This window comes from Pectinophora gossypiella, chromosome 6, assembly GCF_024362695.1.
Source record: "Pectinophora gossypiella chromosome 6, ilPecGoss1.1, whole genome shotgun sequence".
In the NCBI taxonomy this organism is placed as follows: Eukaryota; Metazoa; Arthropoda; class Insecta; order Lepidoptera; family Gelechiidae; genus Pectinophora; species Pectinophora gossypiella.
In genome coordinates this window covers 3,976,585-3,996,425 of record NC_065409.1, presented here as the reverse complement: position 1 = coordinate 3,996,425, position 19,841 = coordinate 3,976,585, and the positions used below count along the sequence as shown (strand labels likewise).

General features: G+C 40.6%; 1 protein-coding gene across 13 annotated transcripts in view; it reads right to left on the bottom strand.

The window, feature by feature from the left end:
- Window positions 1-19,841, bottom strand: part of LOC126367292 (rho GTPase-activating protein 21) — a 472,944-nt gene that overhangs the window by 3,117 nt on the left and 449,986 nt on the right. For 10 of the 13 annotated variants that reach the window (XM_050010725.1, XM_050010726.1, XM_050010733.1 and 7 more), the window contains 8 exons: window positions 4,549-4,707; window positions 3,929-4,109; window positions 3,366-3,577; window positions 2,751-2,961; window positions 2,015-2,274; window positions 1,672-1,825; window positions 961-1,186; window positions 641-729 (listed from right to left, as the gene is read on the bottom strand). In XM_050010725.1, the coding sequence (XP_049866682.1) occupies window positions 641-729; window positions 961-1,186; window positions 1,672-1,825; window positions 2,015-2,274; window positions 2,751-2,961; window positions 3,366-3,577; window positions 3,929-4,109; window positions 4,549-4,707 (1,492 nt within the window). Of the gene's footprint in view, window positions 1-389; window positions 451-640; window positions 730-960; window positions 1,187-1,671; window positions 1,826-2,014; window positions 2,275-2,750; window positions 2,962-3,365; window positions 3,578-3,928; window positions 4,110-4,548; window positions 4,708-19,841 lie in introns of all 13 variants that reach the window. The other 3 variants (XM_050010729.1, XM_050010730.1, XM_050010738.1) reach the window with 2 other exon arrangements.

The following is a 19,841-nucleotide window of genomic DNA, read 5'->3' as shown; positions in this document are numbered from 1 at the left end:
CAACAACGCAAGCGGCGCCTTTAGTGAGTGTTAGGGTCGACGTCGGGTTAGACACGAATACTTAAGCGTGTTAGGATCGTTTTTGCGTCGTTAGGTGCGTGATATTGATAAGTCTGATGAGGATGAATGATATCGGTATGTACAGCGCGCGGCGTCTGCCGGCGCGGACGATGCACGAGCATGTAAAGCCGTGCTGTCAGCAGCCTTCAAAGCATTAGTCGTGGAGTCGTCTTTGCTCACATCCATTCACACTAGCTGCAACGCCGTACCTCTGCGGATGTTCCACAGAAGTACAGTACAGTATGTTTTAAACAAATAAAGCTTTTTGATTGGTTAACGTCGCCGTTCATACACGCACACACTTGCAACACACGCTCACATTCCTATACCTTTGAGTGTGGACAAAAGAAAGGATTGCAGTGTCTACTCTCTGACGTCAGTACTGGACACCTAATGGAGCAAATAGCAGACACTTTTATTGTAAACCTGGTATATAGTCGACAAATAATAAATGTGGAATTGTGTGGACAAGAAATTCAGTAGGGAAAATTCAAATGAGTAAAAAGAGGAATATACGTCATTTTATGAACGAAATTTTAAATATAACGTATCTTTCCTTCAGAGTCATAGTATAGCTTACCATCGATGGAGAAGTTGTTCAGCGCATGCGTATGCCGCGAGAGCTCTTGGCGACCGCGGCCCAGCGCTGCCATCGAGTCCATTTCAATCCTGAAAAAATAAACATAAAATTTACTATTCTGGAAACTCTAACAATAAAATGTTACACAATTTTGTCGTAAATTGTACGAACGATGACGTCAGAGGAGACGAACCACTGCTTGTCGCGTTATTATAAAACCACGCAAGCGTCGTATCACATCAGAATGTTTTTTTTCAAAAGGCGCTCTGATGGTGTTCATTATAAAGCGACGTTGTGTATGTACGTATATGCATACTAACTTGTTGGTGGCGTCGCGCGCGAACCTGGGCAGGCCGTCGTAGTCGGCCAGCGAGGTGGTGAGGTGCGCGGGCGGCGAGGTGAGCGGCGAGGCGGGCGGGGAGGGGGACGGCTCGGCGCGCGCTTCCTCGAACCACTTCTTGTCTGCCTTGCGCGGCTTGCGCTGTATCTTGCGGTTCGCCGCCGAGATTATCGACGACACGATGTCGCGGGTCGATACGTCTTTACCTAAAGAGAAGGGGTTTGTTAGCTTCCTGGGTGTAAAGGGGGCTCCAAACGATAAAGTCCGAAATTAAAAATTAGATAAAGGCTCATTGGCTACCCGAAAATTTAATCAATTATTTATAAATAGAACCTTTATTCCCGTGCAGCAAAACAAAACATTATCTCAACTCTTTTCTACGAGACTGTATATAATAGGCAAGCAAGAGGTCCCTTTTTACGAGTACGTTACGTCAAAACGATACATTTAATTGATTTCGTATGACGTAAAACGTGATGGTTATTTGCTCTACAATTCTAAAATCAAATTTGTATATCAGTCGAAAATAAAAATGAGATTGTTTTTAATCATCGGCTTCCATTTCTAGATTAACGTTTTATAATGTAACTTACACCCAGTCATCTAGCCTATTATTATTTGTACTTTAAAAGCTTAAAATTAAAGCGTAAAACAAAATCCAAGCGTGTTAGTCAATAAGACAATGTCTAACTTTTGAGTGCTGATAGGAGTAGGTCACCTTCGATCTTCTTCACGTTGTGTATGAGGAGGTCTCTGGAAGGCGCGGGCGCGGGGGACAACTCGTCCGCTGCCGTAGGGGGGTCGACAGGCGGGTCGCCTTCTTCCTCTTCGAAGTACCAATCGTACTGTAAGGGTTATTAATAATATTTTAATTTTTAATAGGGTAGTAAATGGAATTCTGAGGTAACAAATAGAATTGAGAATCACGTCATTTTTTTGAAGTCGTTTAATGAGGTTTTTAGTATTATTTTACCTAAACATAAACAATCGGACTCAACAGCTTTACAGACTGCTCAAAAACTAAAGCAACTTACATGAGTGAGGAAGGACTCTATAATCCGGCACTGGCTTGACATATCATTGACCATAGCTAGCATGTCGTCGCTGGCCGCTCGTACGAGGGTCGGGCCGAACACTATGGCCAGGTTTCTCGCCTCCATCTTGTTGAAGGACGAGTGCGCGACCACGCGGCGCAAGTGCTGGATCAGGTACTTGAGTGTCTCGTAGTGGGCTTCTGGGAGCGCGTGTACGAGGCGGCGTAACTCGCGGGCTCGGTCTGGGGACCGGTCCGCCGCTGGAAGGACCAAGGTTAGATGCTAAAGAGAGGTTTCAGGTGCAGAGAATAAGACAAAAAGTATATTTGCTGACAAAAATAAAATATCCTGCGTGGATCATATATCCAGCTTAAGATCCCTTAGCCAAGCCTCTGCCGCATCCGTCACACAATGCAGCTCGGCTATGCCACCTGAGAACCGGTGCAGAGGGCACTCGTTCACTATGTGAGATAGGGTTTGATCCGTGTGACCACATTTACAGTATGGCGACATTCACAGTATTTCAGGAATGTATAGTTTCGGAACCTACATATCGAAAGCCTCCAACCATGACTAGGTTGAGAGATCCTTGCGTTAGTAAAGAAGAATATCAGAACCTTCTGTTACGGTGGGACATTTGGAGATTCATAATAAAACGAACATACTCATCGCCCACGCCCGTATCCTTAGTTCATATATTTTTTAAACATTCATATTACAAGTCAAATGTACTCACCAATGAAAGCAGGGTAAAGTTCAGCCGTCAGCAGCGGATCAGGCAGTCTCCTGAGGTACGCCTTCAAGAGACTGGAAGCCACGTGCACGTCGGCCCAGCGTGCGTCGCCCTCTGGCGGCGGCTCCCCGCGGTCCAGCGCCGCCGCCAGCGCCGCCACGCCCGCCGCGTTGCCTGGCACGCGGTACACGCCCACTGTGCGGAGGCCATACGCCTGCGGACAGGATGGTTACATATTAGAAAAATGGTGGTTTATTATTTGGGTGAATTGACGGCACTCAAATATACCTTTGTTCTCACTAGTTCGATTCATTAGTTCGATCGTCGAATAAAGGTTGACGCTTTTTTTTTCCTGTAGTAAATGATAGATTGTTTACTTTAAGTGTGTCGTTGGTTTCACTTCTGATCGCTAGAATGTCGACGGTGAACTAAGTAGAAAATAATGTAAAAAGTTGTGTCAGATAAAAATATTTCGACACATAAATAGGTACCTCAAAGTATCCCAACTGAAGCTAGAAAGACGTCTGTTCCGTTTGACTCTCGCTCCATATCAGGCCTTTAATGTCTGAATCTGTTACTATTTTAAAATTCGAAAGAACTAAAGGAAGAACTACTAACCTCAACAGCCTGGGCAGGCAAGGTAACAGCTCTTGGCACGAGCGGGTTCTGTGGGTCGGTGGGGCATCGCTCCAGGGGCGCGCCCAGCCAGCCCGTGGTCGTCGGCTGCGCCTGCGTGCTAGCGCCTCCATGCATGCGGCGCAGCTGTTTCGCCATGCGACCCTTCCAGGTCTTGTTCTTCGGCGATGACGGCAAAGTAGGTGTTGGCGGCCCTGGAAGATGAATTGGGGTGGATTAGTTTAAATCACGATGAAAGGGCTTCTTCCTTTTGAGAAAGAGAGAAGATTGATTACTATCAATCCAAAACGAGTAAGACAACAAACTAGTTTTATTTGGTTGGATTCTAATTCCATCTAGCTGCGGGTTCAAATCCCGCTCGAGTCAATCTTTTTAGATTAATTTTCTCTTTGTAATTCTGTCTTTGTCACAGACATTTAATTCCTCTTAAAGTATTTTAATGTCTGTGTTCTTTGTTTTCTTTAGGCTCCTTTTAAAAAGTTTTTGGTACAAAGGTACAGTTATCGAAATCCTTCCATTATTTCGCATAAGAAGTTTAAACTCACCAGTGGGGGACCTGTTTCTGCCGATTTTCTTGCTTCGCTGCGGTGGCAGGGGCGAGGGGCAGTCGGCGGGCGCGGGGGCGGCGGCGGAGGGCGCGGGGGGCGCCGGCTCCGCTGGCTGCGGTTCTGCTGAGTGCCTCCGGAATGCCGCTAGCCATCTCTGCGCGTCCGCTGCGCCTTCCGCCTTGGGGATTGCAATAAAGCATGCCTTTAGTAACTGGATTTATAAATGCAAGTGGTGAAAAAATTAAAAATGCGACTAAGGATTTTCTGTTATGTATATAACCTACGTAAGTACTTTGTTCCAATTGAAATACTGATTCATTTTAATCTACGCGCGTCGTGCGCGTTTTTTTAGGCGTATTGACAAATAAGATTTACAAGTGTAATTATTCTACTAAATGATTACTTTCTGCCAACCAACTTCTCGGGTCCGATCAGTCTGACAAAGCAGTCGGACCACATGTTCAGAGGGTTTCTCGATTAAGAATACTGCTTTAGGGATCTAAGTAATTTGGCTGATTATTTCAGAAACAAACCAGCGAAAAAGTCTACGGCAAAAACACTTAAACCCCCAATTACATGAATATGAACCTAAGCACTATCTAGGTTCCTTCACATACCTGTAGCAGCAGTTCGGCGCCCGCGGCGGTGGTGACTCGCACCACGTGCTTCCTCTTAGTGTAGTCGTCAGCCAGCGCAGCTAGCGAGTAGCGCACGTCTAGTGCGTCGCGCGAGCCGCTCGCTGCGTCTGCGCCGGTCCCTGTCACCGCGCCGGGGCTCTGTGGACAATCGAGAAAAGTGTTAGATAAACTGATTGGAATAGTTGGTATGGTTCTGTGGATAGGAACAAGGGAAGAGTACACCGAAAGATTATGGTGAGTTAGCTTCGAAGTTTTAAGGATAGAAATAATGTTACTATCCTTAAATTTTTCCTTTTCCGAACTTTTTAGTATACCTACTTATATACTTGTTTATACTTGCTAAATATGAATACTTAATGGCTATTTTCATATCCAAATGAAATCAATATAATGAACATATAAATTCACACAACTATTTATGCGTCCCGCTCTATACTTTAATCTGTGCAATATTCTTTCAACACGATCACGGGAGAGTCGTTATCAAAATAATTAGCGTTATTACCTAGACATCACACCGCATTCATAAACGAGTTGCAGATAAATCGTGTGAAACGAAACGACAACTCACGGAACTAAAATAAAAATGGCTCAGTTAGCTTTCACCCCCTAATTATAGGTATTACCTTTCCAAAATGAATAGTTGGACGTGAATCAGACAAGTTAGAATGCATCGTGTTTGAGCTCCCATTATCTCTGTGAAGGCGGTATTAATCATGGGCCGTTGCGCCGGCGCAACTGGGTTACTGGGTACGAACTTCGGCGAAAACATTCGACGACCGACGAGATGGTAAACATCACGTGTTTACTTAACATACGCCGGTGAAATTCGATTGTATCTCAAACATATTAGTAGCTTAGGTAGGTTTCGTTTTATTGTTACATATTTACGGTGAAACAGTCGTATTATAGAGATCTTCTTTAAATAATAGTCTATTGGATTTTATACACATTGAAAACATTGTAAAAATACATTTTACAACATTTTTGTTAGATTTGTGGGCATTTAACGGCTTTAATTTAATTTACTAGCTAAGAACAAAAATATTTTCATGTTGTAGGTAATAACATTGATAGTGCCCAGGGCACATTTCTGTTAATATTTACATACAAAAGCTTATTCACACATAGGTATAGAGTTTTACGACCGTGCAGCAAACTCATTAATGAATCATTACGGGTAGTTTTTGCGTGCTATTAATGAACTGCGAAAACTAACTGCGAACTGTAATGACGACTGAAGCTTCATTAGGCACTTTCTAAAAAAATGGACGAAAAAATAGATAAAGGGGTCGCAAGCATCGCAGTGACAGATTTAAAATGAAAGAAAATCAGGAGGTTACGGTAATTGAGATAGATTTTTAACTTCTATTAGTAGGTAAGTTTGGATCGACATTAAATAAATGCAATAACTAATAATGGACAGAACGACTAATAAGTACAGTACAAGTTTGTATTTCAATATAGATAACATATTACAATAGCTTCAATATTCGCGGTACGGGCATTTTTTTTGAAAAAAAAAATAAATAAATAAAAAGATGAAATCGAGTCCAGAATCCAGTGTCGTAACGTTCATTAGAATAGTCATGTATCAGTCGAGATTAGGACGATTGATTATGATCTATCTAACATTATACATATAGAATTTTATGAACATAAAAGGAAATCTCCGGACATACTGTTGTGTGGACAATACAAAACCAAGCGGGGCGTTTTGCTTCGATCTCGAATCGACGCGTTATGCGCAGAATGATCTAAGTTTTTCTTTTCGATCTTGACCGTGTATGGGCAGACTATTGTCTATCTAACTTCAATGACAGCAAATGTATGTCAAATTGTGCTTGATTTTGAACGTGAGTCTATCGTGACTTACTGTTGGTTACGGTCACGGATACCGTCACGGCCCTTGATACACATTGATTACGATTTCTGATTTTGAAATGAGGTCAGTCTTTGGAGAAATTGATTTCGTACTTGTTTACCAACAATCGTTCGCTTAGCAATTTTACGCGTTGACGAGTTAAACAGGTTGAAACAGGGCTGTGATAATGCTTCTATCATTGATGTACCTAGAATATGTTGCTTAAGTTTGGCTTGAATGAACAACAGCTTGGTAAACAACAAACATAGTTTACTGATGAGAACAGTTCCATTTTTACCTTTATAAAACTGCGATTTCATAAAGCATTTTGAACGCATCTACTACCCAATTTTTGTGCAAGATATGATCTAGTTTCAGACGATCTGTGTACGTGAGAACTCGATTTCAATAGACAAAAACATTCGCTTTCAATAGACTCAAAATTACACCGATAAAAATCAACGATTTGCCCCGACCCACATTCGGCTCGCATGTGCAACACCGAAAAAGCGAATAAAAACTAGTTGGTCCGGCGACAACGTTTCACGATCGTAACCTATTCACATCAAACGCAATTAGCGGGTCAACGTCTGGTCAGAGCGGCTGAGCTCGGTGACGTAACACGCGCGCGCACCTCCGCAGGAAACGTGCTAACTCACAATTAACAGAAGGGTAACAAGGATGCCCCATCAGAACCAATTAACGCCGATGTAAGTTTGTAGAAAGTACTCGTGAAAGAAGTTAGAAACTTATGTTGACCTGATACGCGGCAGGTATTGATGCCTATTGGCCAGTATACTTTAGTAATAAGCATACGAGTGGGTCAATTGCCTATACCCAATATCGTAATTGCGCGTGCGATGACGCCCCCGCCCTCGCGTCGCGAATCGAATATCTTTAATCGTTTTACGACGCCATTGCGCTGTCCCCGATTTGTTTATTGCAGTCTTGAGAAAGGCATTGTTAAATGAGATTAATTGCTTAAATTTTTACTTTCATCATCTCTTCTAGGAACTAGATTTAAGAAACTTGCTTCGATCTTTCATAGCACGGGTTCAAGGCGCGTATCAAATAACGTTGCATACGACTCGAATAATGTTCGCGGTTTCACGTAATGATCTTGCGGCAGACAATCGCAAAAAGTTTATTTCAGTTTAGTAAATGCGGAGTGTGTTGGGTAACGTCCAAACCTTGTCTCATGCAAACTGCAGGAAAACAAGACGAAAAGAATACGGTTTTGCGATCCCCAGAATTGAAGATTTCTTCTTTTCCTTTATGTTGTATTCCTGTTGGCAAAGTAGGAAGCGATAGCAGCTCACCAGTATATTGGTGTACCAGAGCGTCATGTTTTGGCCGCAGTCCACTAACGTCACAGGTGGGCCGGACTCATCACCTCGTGGTCATTGTCACTTGTCCACAAAACAATGCACATAAATCCAATTTCTAGGTATATATTTCAATCCAGAAAGTTCAAAGTACACGCCAATTCCTGAGGGCAACGTCCCGCGTCACTTGCGATTTGTAAACTTCCAAAATTACACTGAGTTTGCACTGATTGGTTCAAACCACAAGTTCAATTGAGATCACTATAAATCAATGTCAGGCGGTGAACGGATTTATTTCAGTCACTTCAATAACGTTGGTTGTTTTTCTTTGAAGAAAGAAATTAAGTGTCGAAAGGGTTAAAGAAGTAGGAAATTGGTATTGAAGCCCGGAAGGCGGTAGAGACGAGCGGCGCCTGTGACCGCCTGAAGGACTGTGCGCGCGGCTGCGTGCTCGCGTCTGCGCAGAGAAAGTGCTCCCGCGCAGACTTCACGGCGTCTGCCAAACGTTCGTTTTCACGGCTCCCAAATTGATGACTTTTTCCGGACAACTCGTTTGGCACGATATTGTCGCAAACTCGTGGTTTACAGGTTTGGCGTAGGAACAGCTTGTTATTGCCATCTTTACTATACCAGTAACATGGTAAATATCATATTAAACAAGTGTGATATTACAGCTAAGAGAAACGGGTGCTGAATTTTGCACACAAACGAGAGTTCAAATCGAGAGATAGTAAAACATACATATTACAAAGTTATTGGTACGAGAAATATTTTTATTTACATACAGAGATGTATCAAGTAAAAACAAAACACTAAGTAATTGAAAGGTGTTTTTTCAGTTGATTGTAATCTGCGGTCGCGGTTGTAACTTCATTTCTCCGATGCGGTTGCGCGATAATCGCAATTCGTCATACTTTTCCTGCGTTTCTCCAGGGCTTAGCATTATTCCCGCTTCATGACTGATTTACGCCGTTATTAATGGTCTTGTCATAAGAAATTTGTTACATCCTCATTGACGTCAAACAACTTACAAACGAGTTCTGGGAACTTCGTACACTACCAATAGGTAGTAAATAAATATATTTCAGACACGCGTATACATTTTTTCAGACCGCACGTTTCAATCGTTCAGAGTATTTATTTTGCAAGATATCAGTATTAAAATGTATCCTCTCCAATTGCGAAATTTCGACATCCCTTCAGAGCAAGCTGTCGCCAAGTTGTCATTGACCTCTCGACAGAAGTTTCCTCACTCGCCATTAACACCGAATATAGAAATGTTTAAAATTAATTTTCTATGAATTTCGTCTCTACGGAGTTCGTTAAACCACAATAAGTTAGGTATTTAATGTAATAAGATAGGAACGGAACCGAGAAAGCTTTTAAGCTGTTGAAATGTTACCTGTGATCGGAATCGCAAGATTAGATAGTCGATTTCCGACCGATTTTAATCTCAGTTCAAAGATAACGGAAGCAAGTTTATTGTTTGCTTACTATCTTAAGAGGATTATTCTGGCATATAATTTAACTTTCTGTGCGACTTGCTCAAAGCAATCGCTCAGCAAGTGACGCGCCTGGATGATTGATGGCGAGAGATGGTCCATTCTCATCATAGCGCAGCAAGTTTTAAAAGGCACTATTTGTAAATAAGCCTTGTCTGTTTCCGTAATATTTGCATTTCTACTTTACATAACTGTTACGGCGATCCGTCTAAAACTTTGAGCTAACCTTTCAAAGTAGGTACCCGTGTTGTGACTAAGTTATGAACAAACAATAAAAGCTTTGATGACTCAACGGCGTTGAAGCGATGTAGTTTAGATTTACCCTGTAGGTAATGAGCCTTGTAATATTCGGCAATAATGACTCAGTGTTGTGTAATCGGGTAGAAAGCGGTTCGTCTAAGAGGGCTATTTGCGAAGATTGTCACTGATATGAGTTATTCGGCAGTCAATTTCGGATTGCATAAAAGTGGCTGTTGGCTGGAGTCATAATGAGTTGTGCAGTCAGTTGGTAGGTCAAACGTCCTGAGGGTCGGGCGGTAACGACTTAGCGCAGAAGTTTCCGTGTTGAGGGGAGATTAGTTCCCTTGAAGTTAAGGGGCAACGGAGGTGGAATGTGTGTCACGTATGAAATATTACTATATAGGGCGGTGGAGCTTCTTCATAACTTAACAGAGTAACTATTACTAGATAGCTCATTCTAAGTTTGCGAGGGTTTGCTAGTAAGTGTTAGTGTTCGAACAATAATATGCTTAGGTGTGATAGAGCAGTGGGGTACCCTCAGGCATGAGGTCTTAAATTTTGTACTAGGTGAGAGACATTAGCGCCCCCCATTTGTCCGGCCAAGTAGTTAACGCCATTTGCGGCAAATCTACAAAAGGTCACGTAAAAAAAGTATGTTGCAAGTATAAGTAATTCAAGTGATACGAATGCAAAATAAATCTCAGTTTATCGATACAAAAAGATTAGTTATTTATTAGGTATACCTGACAAAAATATGGGTGAGAGAGTACGCAAGCTTTTGCACTATAGCATCGTTGACTATGACAGAAACCAGATGCCCTGGTCCTCCCACTGGAGCTTTAGTGTTTTACGTCACAATGACGTCATAGGCGCAATTGGGTCAGCTGTTATTGCATGTTTTATAACTAATATTTAGGCTATTTATAAGACAAATTGCTAAGAAATAGAACGGATGTTACGGAGGCCTTTGAAGTTAGGTTTTAAAAAATGAAAAGTTGATATACTATTAGGAAATTAGTTCGGGTTTAGGCTAAACCGAAAAAGTAATAAAAATCAGTCGTTGATAATAATTAGTGATTGATAAGTATTAAGTACTTGTTTCGCTACTTAAATAATTTAACATTTACGAAGCGAAATTACACATAAAATAAGACATTAATGATACCAGAGGGGTTAGCCCAAAACGATAGTGATAAAAATTTATAGAATTGACGTGTAACCTTATGTCACACCCATATTTTTTACACGGGATTAACATGTCGTTTTATGTCAATCCCATACATTTTTATCAGAGTCACAGTCGCTTTTAGAAATAGTTTGCAACTTGGCAATTCAGTGGTATCATTAACACTAATCGTCACTTTTGGTAGACCAGTAGTGATGATAACAGAAGTAAAAAGTGATGTGAAGTGTGTAGTGAAGTGAAGTGTGTGGTGAAGTGATAAGTGACGTTAGTGTGTGTTTGTATCCTCTGCTTTTCTACTTTTCGCTACGAGTAGGTAAATATGAAACTATATATAAAATACTATTTTTTTCGTAAACATGGGTGAAAGTTCAATAGAACAAAGGTGTGATAGCGGCAGACATAAATGAAAGATAAGAGTTTGGGATACATTTTTACGACAGTATTTTTTTAACCGTAATAATAAATTAGGAATCGGGGTTATTGATAGCCTCATTGTGGTATAAATAAATAAAAGAAGTTGCGTAGCCGTCTGTAAACATGCATAGATTATAAAACTATCTTTATTGTTGCCAAGACGGAAAAATGATTGATACAAAACTTGGAATATGTCATTTCAGTAATGTTATTATAATCTACAGTTGGTAGTTTAAGCATAGAATAAGAAATAATACCACGTATAGAACCGGCAACTCTCCGCTCCCCACTAGCGGCTGAGCTAGGTTTACCTCACCCCCCTTCGGTCTTACTTTAGTCTTCAATTGTAAGGGCGTCAGACGTCACACACACAGATGCGTGTGTACGATAAAGTCAACGTGTAGTGTCTGTGTAAAACAAGGTGTGTTGTATGAAGTATCCGGAGTGTGGTATACAATAGGATTGGTGGCTTTATAAAATATTTCCAATATTGAATTACAAGTCATAGGTTTATACTACCTATATACTAAGTTATACATGGAAATATCAATTGTGGGTTTCTTTAATTGTTTAAATTTCTTGAAAATTTTGCAAAATAAGTACTAGTAAGTAGTGTTTTTCGCAAGGAGTGCGTGATATTCATAACCAATAAAAATCATAGTACATCCTTTTTTTGGACGTGTTCTATATTGTAGATGTGCCTTGGATGCCCTTCACTATTTAGCTGGATATTCACAACTAAGCCGGAATCGGTAGAGCAACATTGGTACTAAAATTTCTAACCTGATTATTGAGCAAATAAATGGAAGAGTCACAAGTACCTACAACACTAACTTATAGTAAACATTAATAGGTACTGATTTACATGCGTCTACTTTTTACTGATTGATGATTATATCGCCGTTAGCGTGTCGTGTTGTGACGACGCGTTGTTTGCATTGCCTGCGCACGCGACCCCGAAACGCACCCGGCCGGCGCAAGCGCACGCTCCATCGAACGCCGATCGCGCGGAAACTAGCTACCACGAGTATCGCCTTAAGGTGATATTCCACCGGCTACAGGAAATAAGACTATTCACATTTTTATTCTGACCTGACGTATTGTAGAACTTTGCCCAGTAGTAGGACCTAGCAAGACATTTAGATTAGTTGTAGATTTAGAACAAGGCAATGCAAGTTGAATTTACAGCTTAACTTGCTTCCTGAGGAAACCCTCAGGAAATGTCGTAGATTCGGCTAATAGGAATACATTTGTCCTGAGGTTTTTGGGCAGACTTTCAACTTAGTAATGAGCGCCATTGGCGAATAAGAACATCTATAAATACACTTCGTTGCCCTTCCTTCCGAGTGAAAATTAACCTTCCGAGGTGTGTAGACAGCCGGTGGCCGTTAAGTTAATAACTAACTTCATTTACTAGGTTTCTACTTGGGAGTTAGTTTTAATTGAAAATGCAAAATCAAGATATTCAAGATCTTTGAATATTAAACTTCGCGACGGAGAAATTGAATAGGAACATCGAACTTAGGTACTTATATACGTAGGTATCTTGATTTAACAGCCAGTCTGTTAAGATTAGATTTAAGCTCGCAGATATTTTATAAGTGACATGTCTTTGTTTTATGGGAGAGTAATACAGAGAAAAAATGTTAGGTAGGTGAAGATGAGCTACGCGGGTACTTATTTCACTCCCACAGATAAAAAAGAATTGGTTTTGTGGGGTTTTTATTGTATCTATATTTTTTTGTATAATTATGAAAAAATAAATACTTTACTTACCTACTTACTTAGTACACCATGCGATGATTGTAAGTACTATAGTATAATAATCGGATTATAGTAGTGATCTTAAATATGAAAAGCTGAAAACTTGGTATAAATGAAAGGAAATGTTTTAATGTTATTTTTCTCTCGAAACTTCCTCTCCACGTGTGATTTGTTCTCCCGAGACGAGTGCAATATGTTTGGCGTGCGCCTCCGCAACTCGATACGTATGCATATGAATCACGGGAGTTTTTGGTTAAGAGTTCGCGTGCAATTAGCATAGAAAGTAAACAGTAACGATTGGCAATATGTCCGTCTGCCCACTCGCCATTGAGTGACTCCACTCGCGCGGAAATCGTCTGGAAGAGCCGTGGGCGTGATTGTCTGGGAGCGTGAGCGCACCGAGGGAAAGTAACATGACTAATTCTGACGCAAGGATTTATAACCAATGTTGACGCCGGCGCAATAATATCTTAATTAACATTCCAAGAGGAAATTGAAATTGCAAGAACAAAACAAAGCATTCAGTTATTGACTTTACATGCCGATTTATTAGAAATGAAATTGCAAGTTCCAGCTATCTCAGAGCACGTAAGTCCATGTCCATTATGTCCATTAGCCATCATTGTCATTTCTGAGAATAGTGTGCGGACCAGCAATATTTCCATTCAGGGCACGTTTCAGACCGAGATCTGTTCCAGCGATGCTATTTTCAAGCTCGTTGTCTATGCCAGGTCGTCGACCCCGGCAGTGCGCACGGACGCGCTGCAAGCGATGCAACCTGCGTATGCGCACACCGCACGGAATAGACAAGCGATTGTGAGATAGTGCTTTACTGCGAAATATAATTGAGATTATTTTTCTGCAAGGAAGAAAGCAAAGAGGATAACACAGGGGTTATATTTATTGGTGATAACTATCACATATGCATTGCTCTGCGTATGCAAGTTGTTTCCTTACGAGCTGTGGCTTTGTCTAGCTGAATGGCGCTTACGGGCACGTGCATATTTATTAGAGAACTATAAAGAGATAATTTTACATCAGGAAACACTAAACTCTATCGGGAAGGGCGTAGTGAATAATAAACAAAGCCCAGGGTATTCTGAAATCAGTTTCTGAGGATCCAGAAGAGTAATGCAGAAGCCTCCAGTCCTATTTTATCTGTTTTATCCACTTGGAAGAGTAGGTACTAGATTGGTTTTTCGAAGAAGTTTAATGGCTAGATTGTTTTGCAGTTACGTATAAGCTTGGATGAACCAATCTTGGTTCCAAGTAAAGCTACATCTGGCTGTATTTGTTTTGTTTGTAGTGAATGTATACTATATCTCAATGAAGTAGTCAAGAGGTAGATCCATCCCAAGATGAACTTAGTACCCACGCTTCACCGGGCTTTCTGTTAGATCAACAAAGGTGGTGAGCCGTATCGCCGTCTACAATGGTCGAGTCAACTGTATTAGTAACTGCAGTTAAGATAAATTAATAACTCATTGTTGTAATTTAGGTACTTTTTTAATATATTTATTTATGTACTATAGTACATACGCATCATCATCATTGGCCTTATACGTCTGTTTCAGGCAATTTATGACGTCATTGCCTCGAAGAAATGCAAGTATAGTACAGAACCGATTTCCCGCGTCGCTCGTATCTGATAACGTACAGATCAGTATAGTATTGTGATCAAACAGATTGCATGCAAACGTTGTAGCGTGGCGCGCATGCGTTTCGCAGAAGCCAGACACTCGGTCTGGTGGGCCTGCGCACACGCAGGGTTGACGCATACAAATATTACAAACTGTATTTTCTTTGCTTGGTTTAATAATGTACCAGGAATACACATTACTCGGTCGACCGATAATATTCAGATGATTTCGTGATTCGGAAGACAAGTTAAGCCTTTGATCTTGGCTTCTGGTGACTGGCCTTAAAATCCACATAAAGAAGTAGGTACATAGTAAAATTGGTGAAGTATCCACTCCACATATCTCATATCCCCTAAAAACATATATTTTGAACATTTATTTGTAATTGGCATAACATAATATAAGCTTAGGACTATACCAATTGGGGTACAGAAGCCTCCACCTCACCGAGCTTTCTGTTAGACCAACGTGGCAGGTGGTGGGCCGAATCGCTGGTCTATATTGGTCGAGTCAACTGTGTTAGTGAAAACTACATAATATATGATTAATTAATAATTGCAGTTGCAATTCCGGTACCGAGATTTGAACCCTGTTTGTGAAGCAAGCCGGTGTACCACAGGACCACAGTGATTTTCAACAAGCAGTGGAGTTGAAAGCCCTAATTTCATGGAAATCGTCCAGAATCCATAATCGTGCGCATGGAAACGTTGGATTTACTTTGGCCATACACCAAATGTTATAAAAAATCATATCGATCGTCACATACTTAGTATTACGATAACGGAATAAACCGAATAAAAATTGTGGGAGGCGTTAACAGTCAACAACTTGTACCTAGAGGTGTTTCAACACTTATCTAGTGTTTGGCTTTCCGTGTTTTAGTAAAATGTGAAGAATTGCCTTTTCACGTTGCCAAGGAAACTGCTACGATCGACTGTAGTTTACAACAAAGAAGGACAACAGCCAAAACGCTCTCTAAATGAAACTCTGAAATGGAATTTTCCAGAATGTAGTTGGGTTTGAGGTTTTGAGGAAACCTACTCTATGACGTAGCATTCATTAAAGCACAAAGAAAACAGTTTCAAAGTGGCGTGAGTTTTCAGGACACGAAAACCTTTGCAAAACTTTTTTTTTTAGCTATTGCAGTCAGTGTCCCTCGACACCTTCAGGCCTGGAGGGGGGGGGGGGGGGGTTTAAGTCAAGTTACAAACGATTATGACAATGGGCAGTGACAGTGATAAAAATACACATTGACATATCCTCACAGGAAAGGCAAAATTACGTAAGCGCCAAAATATCATAAAATAGCAGTCCATGTTATGATAATTAAGTATTATTAGATGTACAAAATGAAAAAATAAACAAGATAGGTAATCTTACGTGGACTTCGTCCAAATTGGATAAATGGGTAAAAAGTTATGAAAAATACTTTAAACGGCTTTTTCTCGAAACGGCCTCTTGGCGCTTAAGTAATTTTGCCTTTCCAGTGACGATATCATCTTATGTTGTATGTTACTGTTGATTCTCATAATCGTTTTCAACTTGGCTAAGGCCCTGTTGTTTTAATTTGGTACCGGGAGAGCCCTCAGCGCTTTTAATTCTTCCCATTAATTTGTCCGACCAAGTAGTCAAATAGGTAACAAAAAAACAGTCAATGTTAGACAGCTGCTAGCCCTGATTGTGGTCGTGACGGCCATATGGCCACTTACCAGCGTTGCTTTATATCCGTGCCTTATTTGCCTACTTGTGCAATTGGCCAGCCCACTGGGACCCTGTTTTTGCCTGTCAATTATTGGGAGCAGAGCATTACTCCTCGCAGATCACTTTACAAGCTCTTTCGCTTAGTTATTTTCAAAACGATACTTTGTAAACACTAATTAGTACCTACTGTATACATTTATAATACTTAAACTCACGACGGTAAACTGTATTGAGGTCGGCACAGTCACTAACTTTAACAAAACAACTTCTTTTGTAGCGACGTATCTATGGTAGCTTGCTAATTGACGTTTTAGTATTAAGATTCTACATTTTGTGAATTAGGCTGTAACTTTGCTTAATAAAATAAAATAAATTATATTTTGTCGGCTACATATTGATCTGTAGATAATAGATCAATGGCTAGGTAGGATAAAAAAGAACATATAATATAGGTAAGTATACTGCCAGATATCTCGATATCTGCCCTATCAAATTGCCCATTAGGTATCTATACTACCTACGTATCCCTAAAAGGAATCCGTATAGCCTTATTTAGTAATCATACAAATACTAGATCAATCTTTATATAAACTTCGGAACACTTCCTACAAGCTTTATTGTGCCCATGTAGAACAAAACTTGTATGTTGCTATAATTTGATCTGTTCTGAACATAGACCATAGACTGAAAGGTTATAATTTCTGTTCTAATGAGACCGAGTCGCACTTTAAAATACTATACTGAAAGCTGAGCACAGGTGCCCCTTTAATCAACCGGAATTCCATACCCCAAGCATGCTCCACCACGCTGCTCCACTGCGGGTAGGTGGAGGTGTTTGAGCTAGTAATCCTGACTAAGCTTATCGTTCCTTCCGAAGAACGGAATCATCTTCCTTTTTCGGACGATCAGGCGATGAGCACGTGATCATCATGTATAATCCAAACATGAATTCGGAAAACAAATTCTAAAATCATTGGTTTAGGCCTGTGCTGGGATTCGACGCTGCGACCTCGTGATGAGAGTCAAGCTTTCTTCCAACTGGGCTACCGCTCTTGAGTTGTTGACCGTACTATAATCACTATAATGGGTAGTAATGAGTTGCGCGCGTCCCCGCCGCGCTGCGCGGGCGCGGCATCCGTTCCTAGAAGCTAGAACACTGACAGACAGACCGACGCACAATGCTACATACAACGTACAACATACGTCGGAAACGGTCGCACTGACAGGCCCTAAGTGATGTTATCAGAGTGCTCTTGAATAATAACGAATAAGTACCTATCTTGGAGACTATGGGGAGATTGAATAAGAGTTGTCTTACAGCTGCTTCCGCGCAGTTTGTGATTGGTAAGCTAAACTGATGTATGACATAGGACATGTCTACTTGGTAAACAAAATGTTGGACTTTAAAAATGTGGTTCTATGCTGGAGTGGGAGCTACCCAGCCGTGGTAGCCCAGTTGGAAGAACGCTTGACTCTCACTGTAAGGTCGCAGGTTCGAATCCAGCGCGGTCCTAAACCCATGATTTTCGAAATCGTTTTTTCCCATTCATGTTTGGATCATAAATGATTGTCACGTACTTAGCGGTGAAGGAAAACATCGTGAAGAAACCCACATAGTTACCCGAGAAATGCATTTTCGGAGGTATATGACCTAACTTGTATTGGGCTGGTTTTCCCTTCGCGGGTTGAATGATCAGAAGTTTCTGTAAAAAACCCGACCTGTCAAATCTTCAGGTTAGGTAAGCGGACCCTGTGAAAAACGGCATATCAATAGGGAGATGATGATGAGTTTGCTGGACTGCGAGCGTATAAAAAAAAACAGATCACATTCAGCTGCTTACCTAGGCTGAACTCTTGTCACCGTAAGGTTAATCTATCTTTGGACTTCCTATCAACAGTGGCAGCAAGTTCTCTTAATTACTTGTGGCTCTGCCCGTCCCATTAGTGAAGTTGTGAATGTATGTATGGATCTTAGAAACCACGAATCCATTTAAAAGTATTAGGGATAGGTACATATTTTAAATTATGTAGGTTTCACACCTCGGACACTTCACACAACCTCGTTTTACACATACACTACACATTGGCATTATCCTACACGGGCATCTGTGTGTGTGACGTCTGACACCATACAATTCAAGTCTAAACTATAATAATAATAATAATAAAATATTTATTTCAGATTCTGCATCCATATAATGTTAGTAAAACAATAGAGACTTACGAACTATGTTAGTATATTAAATTAAATGACATTACTTGGCCACACGGCGTATAGGTAACACGTGAGTCATAACCCAGTGTTTCCAGAATGGGCCATCCATCCTCTCTGCTACAATTCTTAGAAGACTGTTGGCGCTGCCACGTACTCTCGTTATTAGGGAACTGACTCGCTTGCGAACGATAGCATGGAAGCCATCAGTATGCGCATCAGCAAACATTGCAGACGCACTACAGTAACGTGGAAGCCCCAACAATGATCTAAACACATTGTTATATAGGACCCGCAGAGCGCTGTAAGCTTTTTGAGTAAAGTTGATCCACATGCTGCAGGTGTAAAAAGATTGGCAGTATGCCTTAAACAATGTAATTTTTACTTCAAACTATGATCGAGAGGGGGTGAGGTAAACCTAGCTCAGACGATGGTGGGGAGCAGAGAGTTGCCGTTTTATATTCCTTAATCTATGGTAGGTATGTAAGAATAAATGTAGCGCCGACTCTCGAAAATAGTAATAGTCTAAAATTAGAGAGAATAATCCTCATAAATTTGGTAGGAATTAAATCCCCGTTAATCTCAGGAAACAGATCATTAGATATCTCGTATCTCATTCGTTGAAAGTTGAATGATAATTTAATCGTCCCCCAATCGTTGCGACCTCTCGGTCACATGTTACATCAATTATTTAATAATACCAGAGTATTGGGTCAATGGCATACGTGTAACTCTTAAATAACGACGTTGGTTTCGTAACTGTTGAAGTTTGGGAACGCGGGTTATGAATAGAACCGGGGGAGGTACAGGAATTTGCATTATATAACACTGGATTGTTGCCTTAACATGACAGTAGGCTTCATTTTGTCGTTATAAATAGAATATGATTACATCCTTATGTACATTATGAGGTTCCTTGCGACGCGTTGTTAGAAGTCTATATCGTTATAGGTATAATGAAAAATCGCATTCGGATGAGATTTTTGTTAAGAAAACCACGTAAAGACAGCTAGATTCAATCCAGGTAAAAAATTATGTCTTGTCTAAATTTAAAAACGGAATGAAATTAATTGCAAGAAATCGAGGATTTGTTGAAACCTTTTTTGTTTGCGCCTTTTTGAAAAAATTACATCCAATAGATATATGTTTTTTTAGATAAGTATTTTTTTTTTGTTATTATATATTTTTATTTTTATCCAATGTGATTTTATAATATCGCGACGATATCAATGAACGAAAGTGAAATCGAGTACAACCCAAACTCGTTTCCCTAAATACATTGTATCAACAATGCAATCACGAATTCCGCAAGATCTTTAAAATGTATATTTGAAAAGTGTTTGTGGTCCGACAGACGGTTATAACAATAATCTAATTTGACTGGAGTTATGAAACTGCGAAAGCTGCCAAAAGTATTCAGCAAT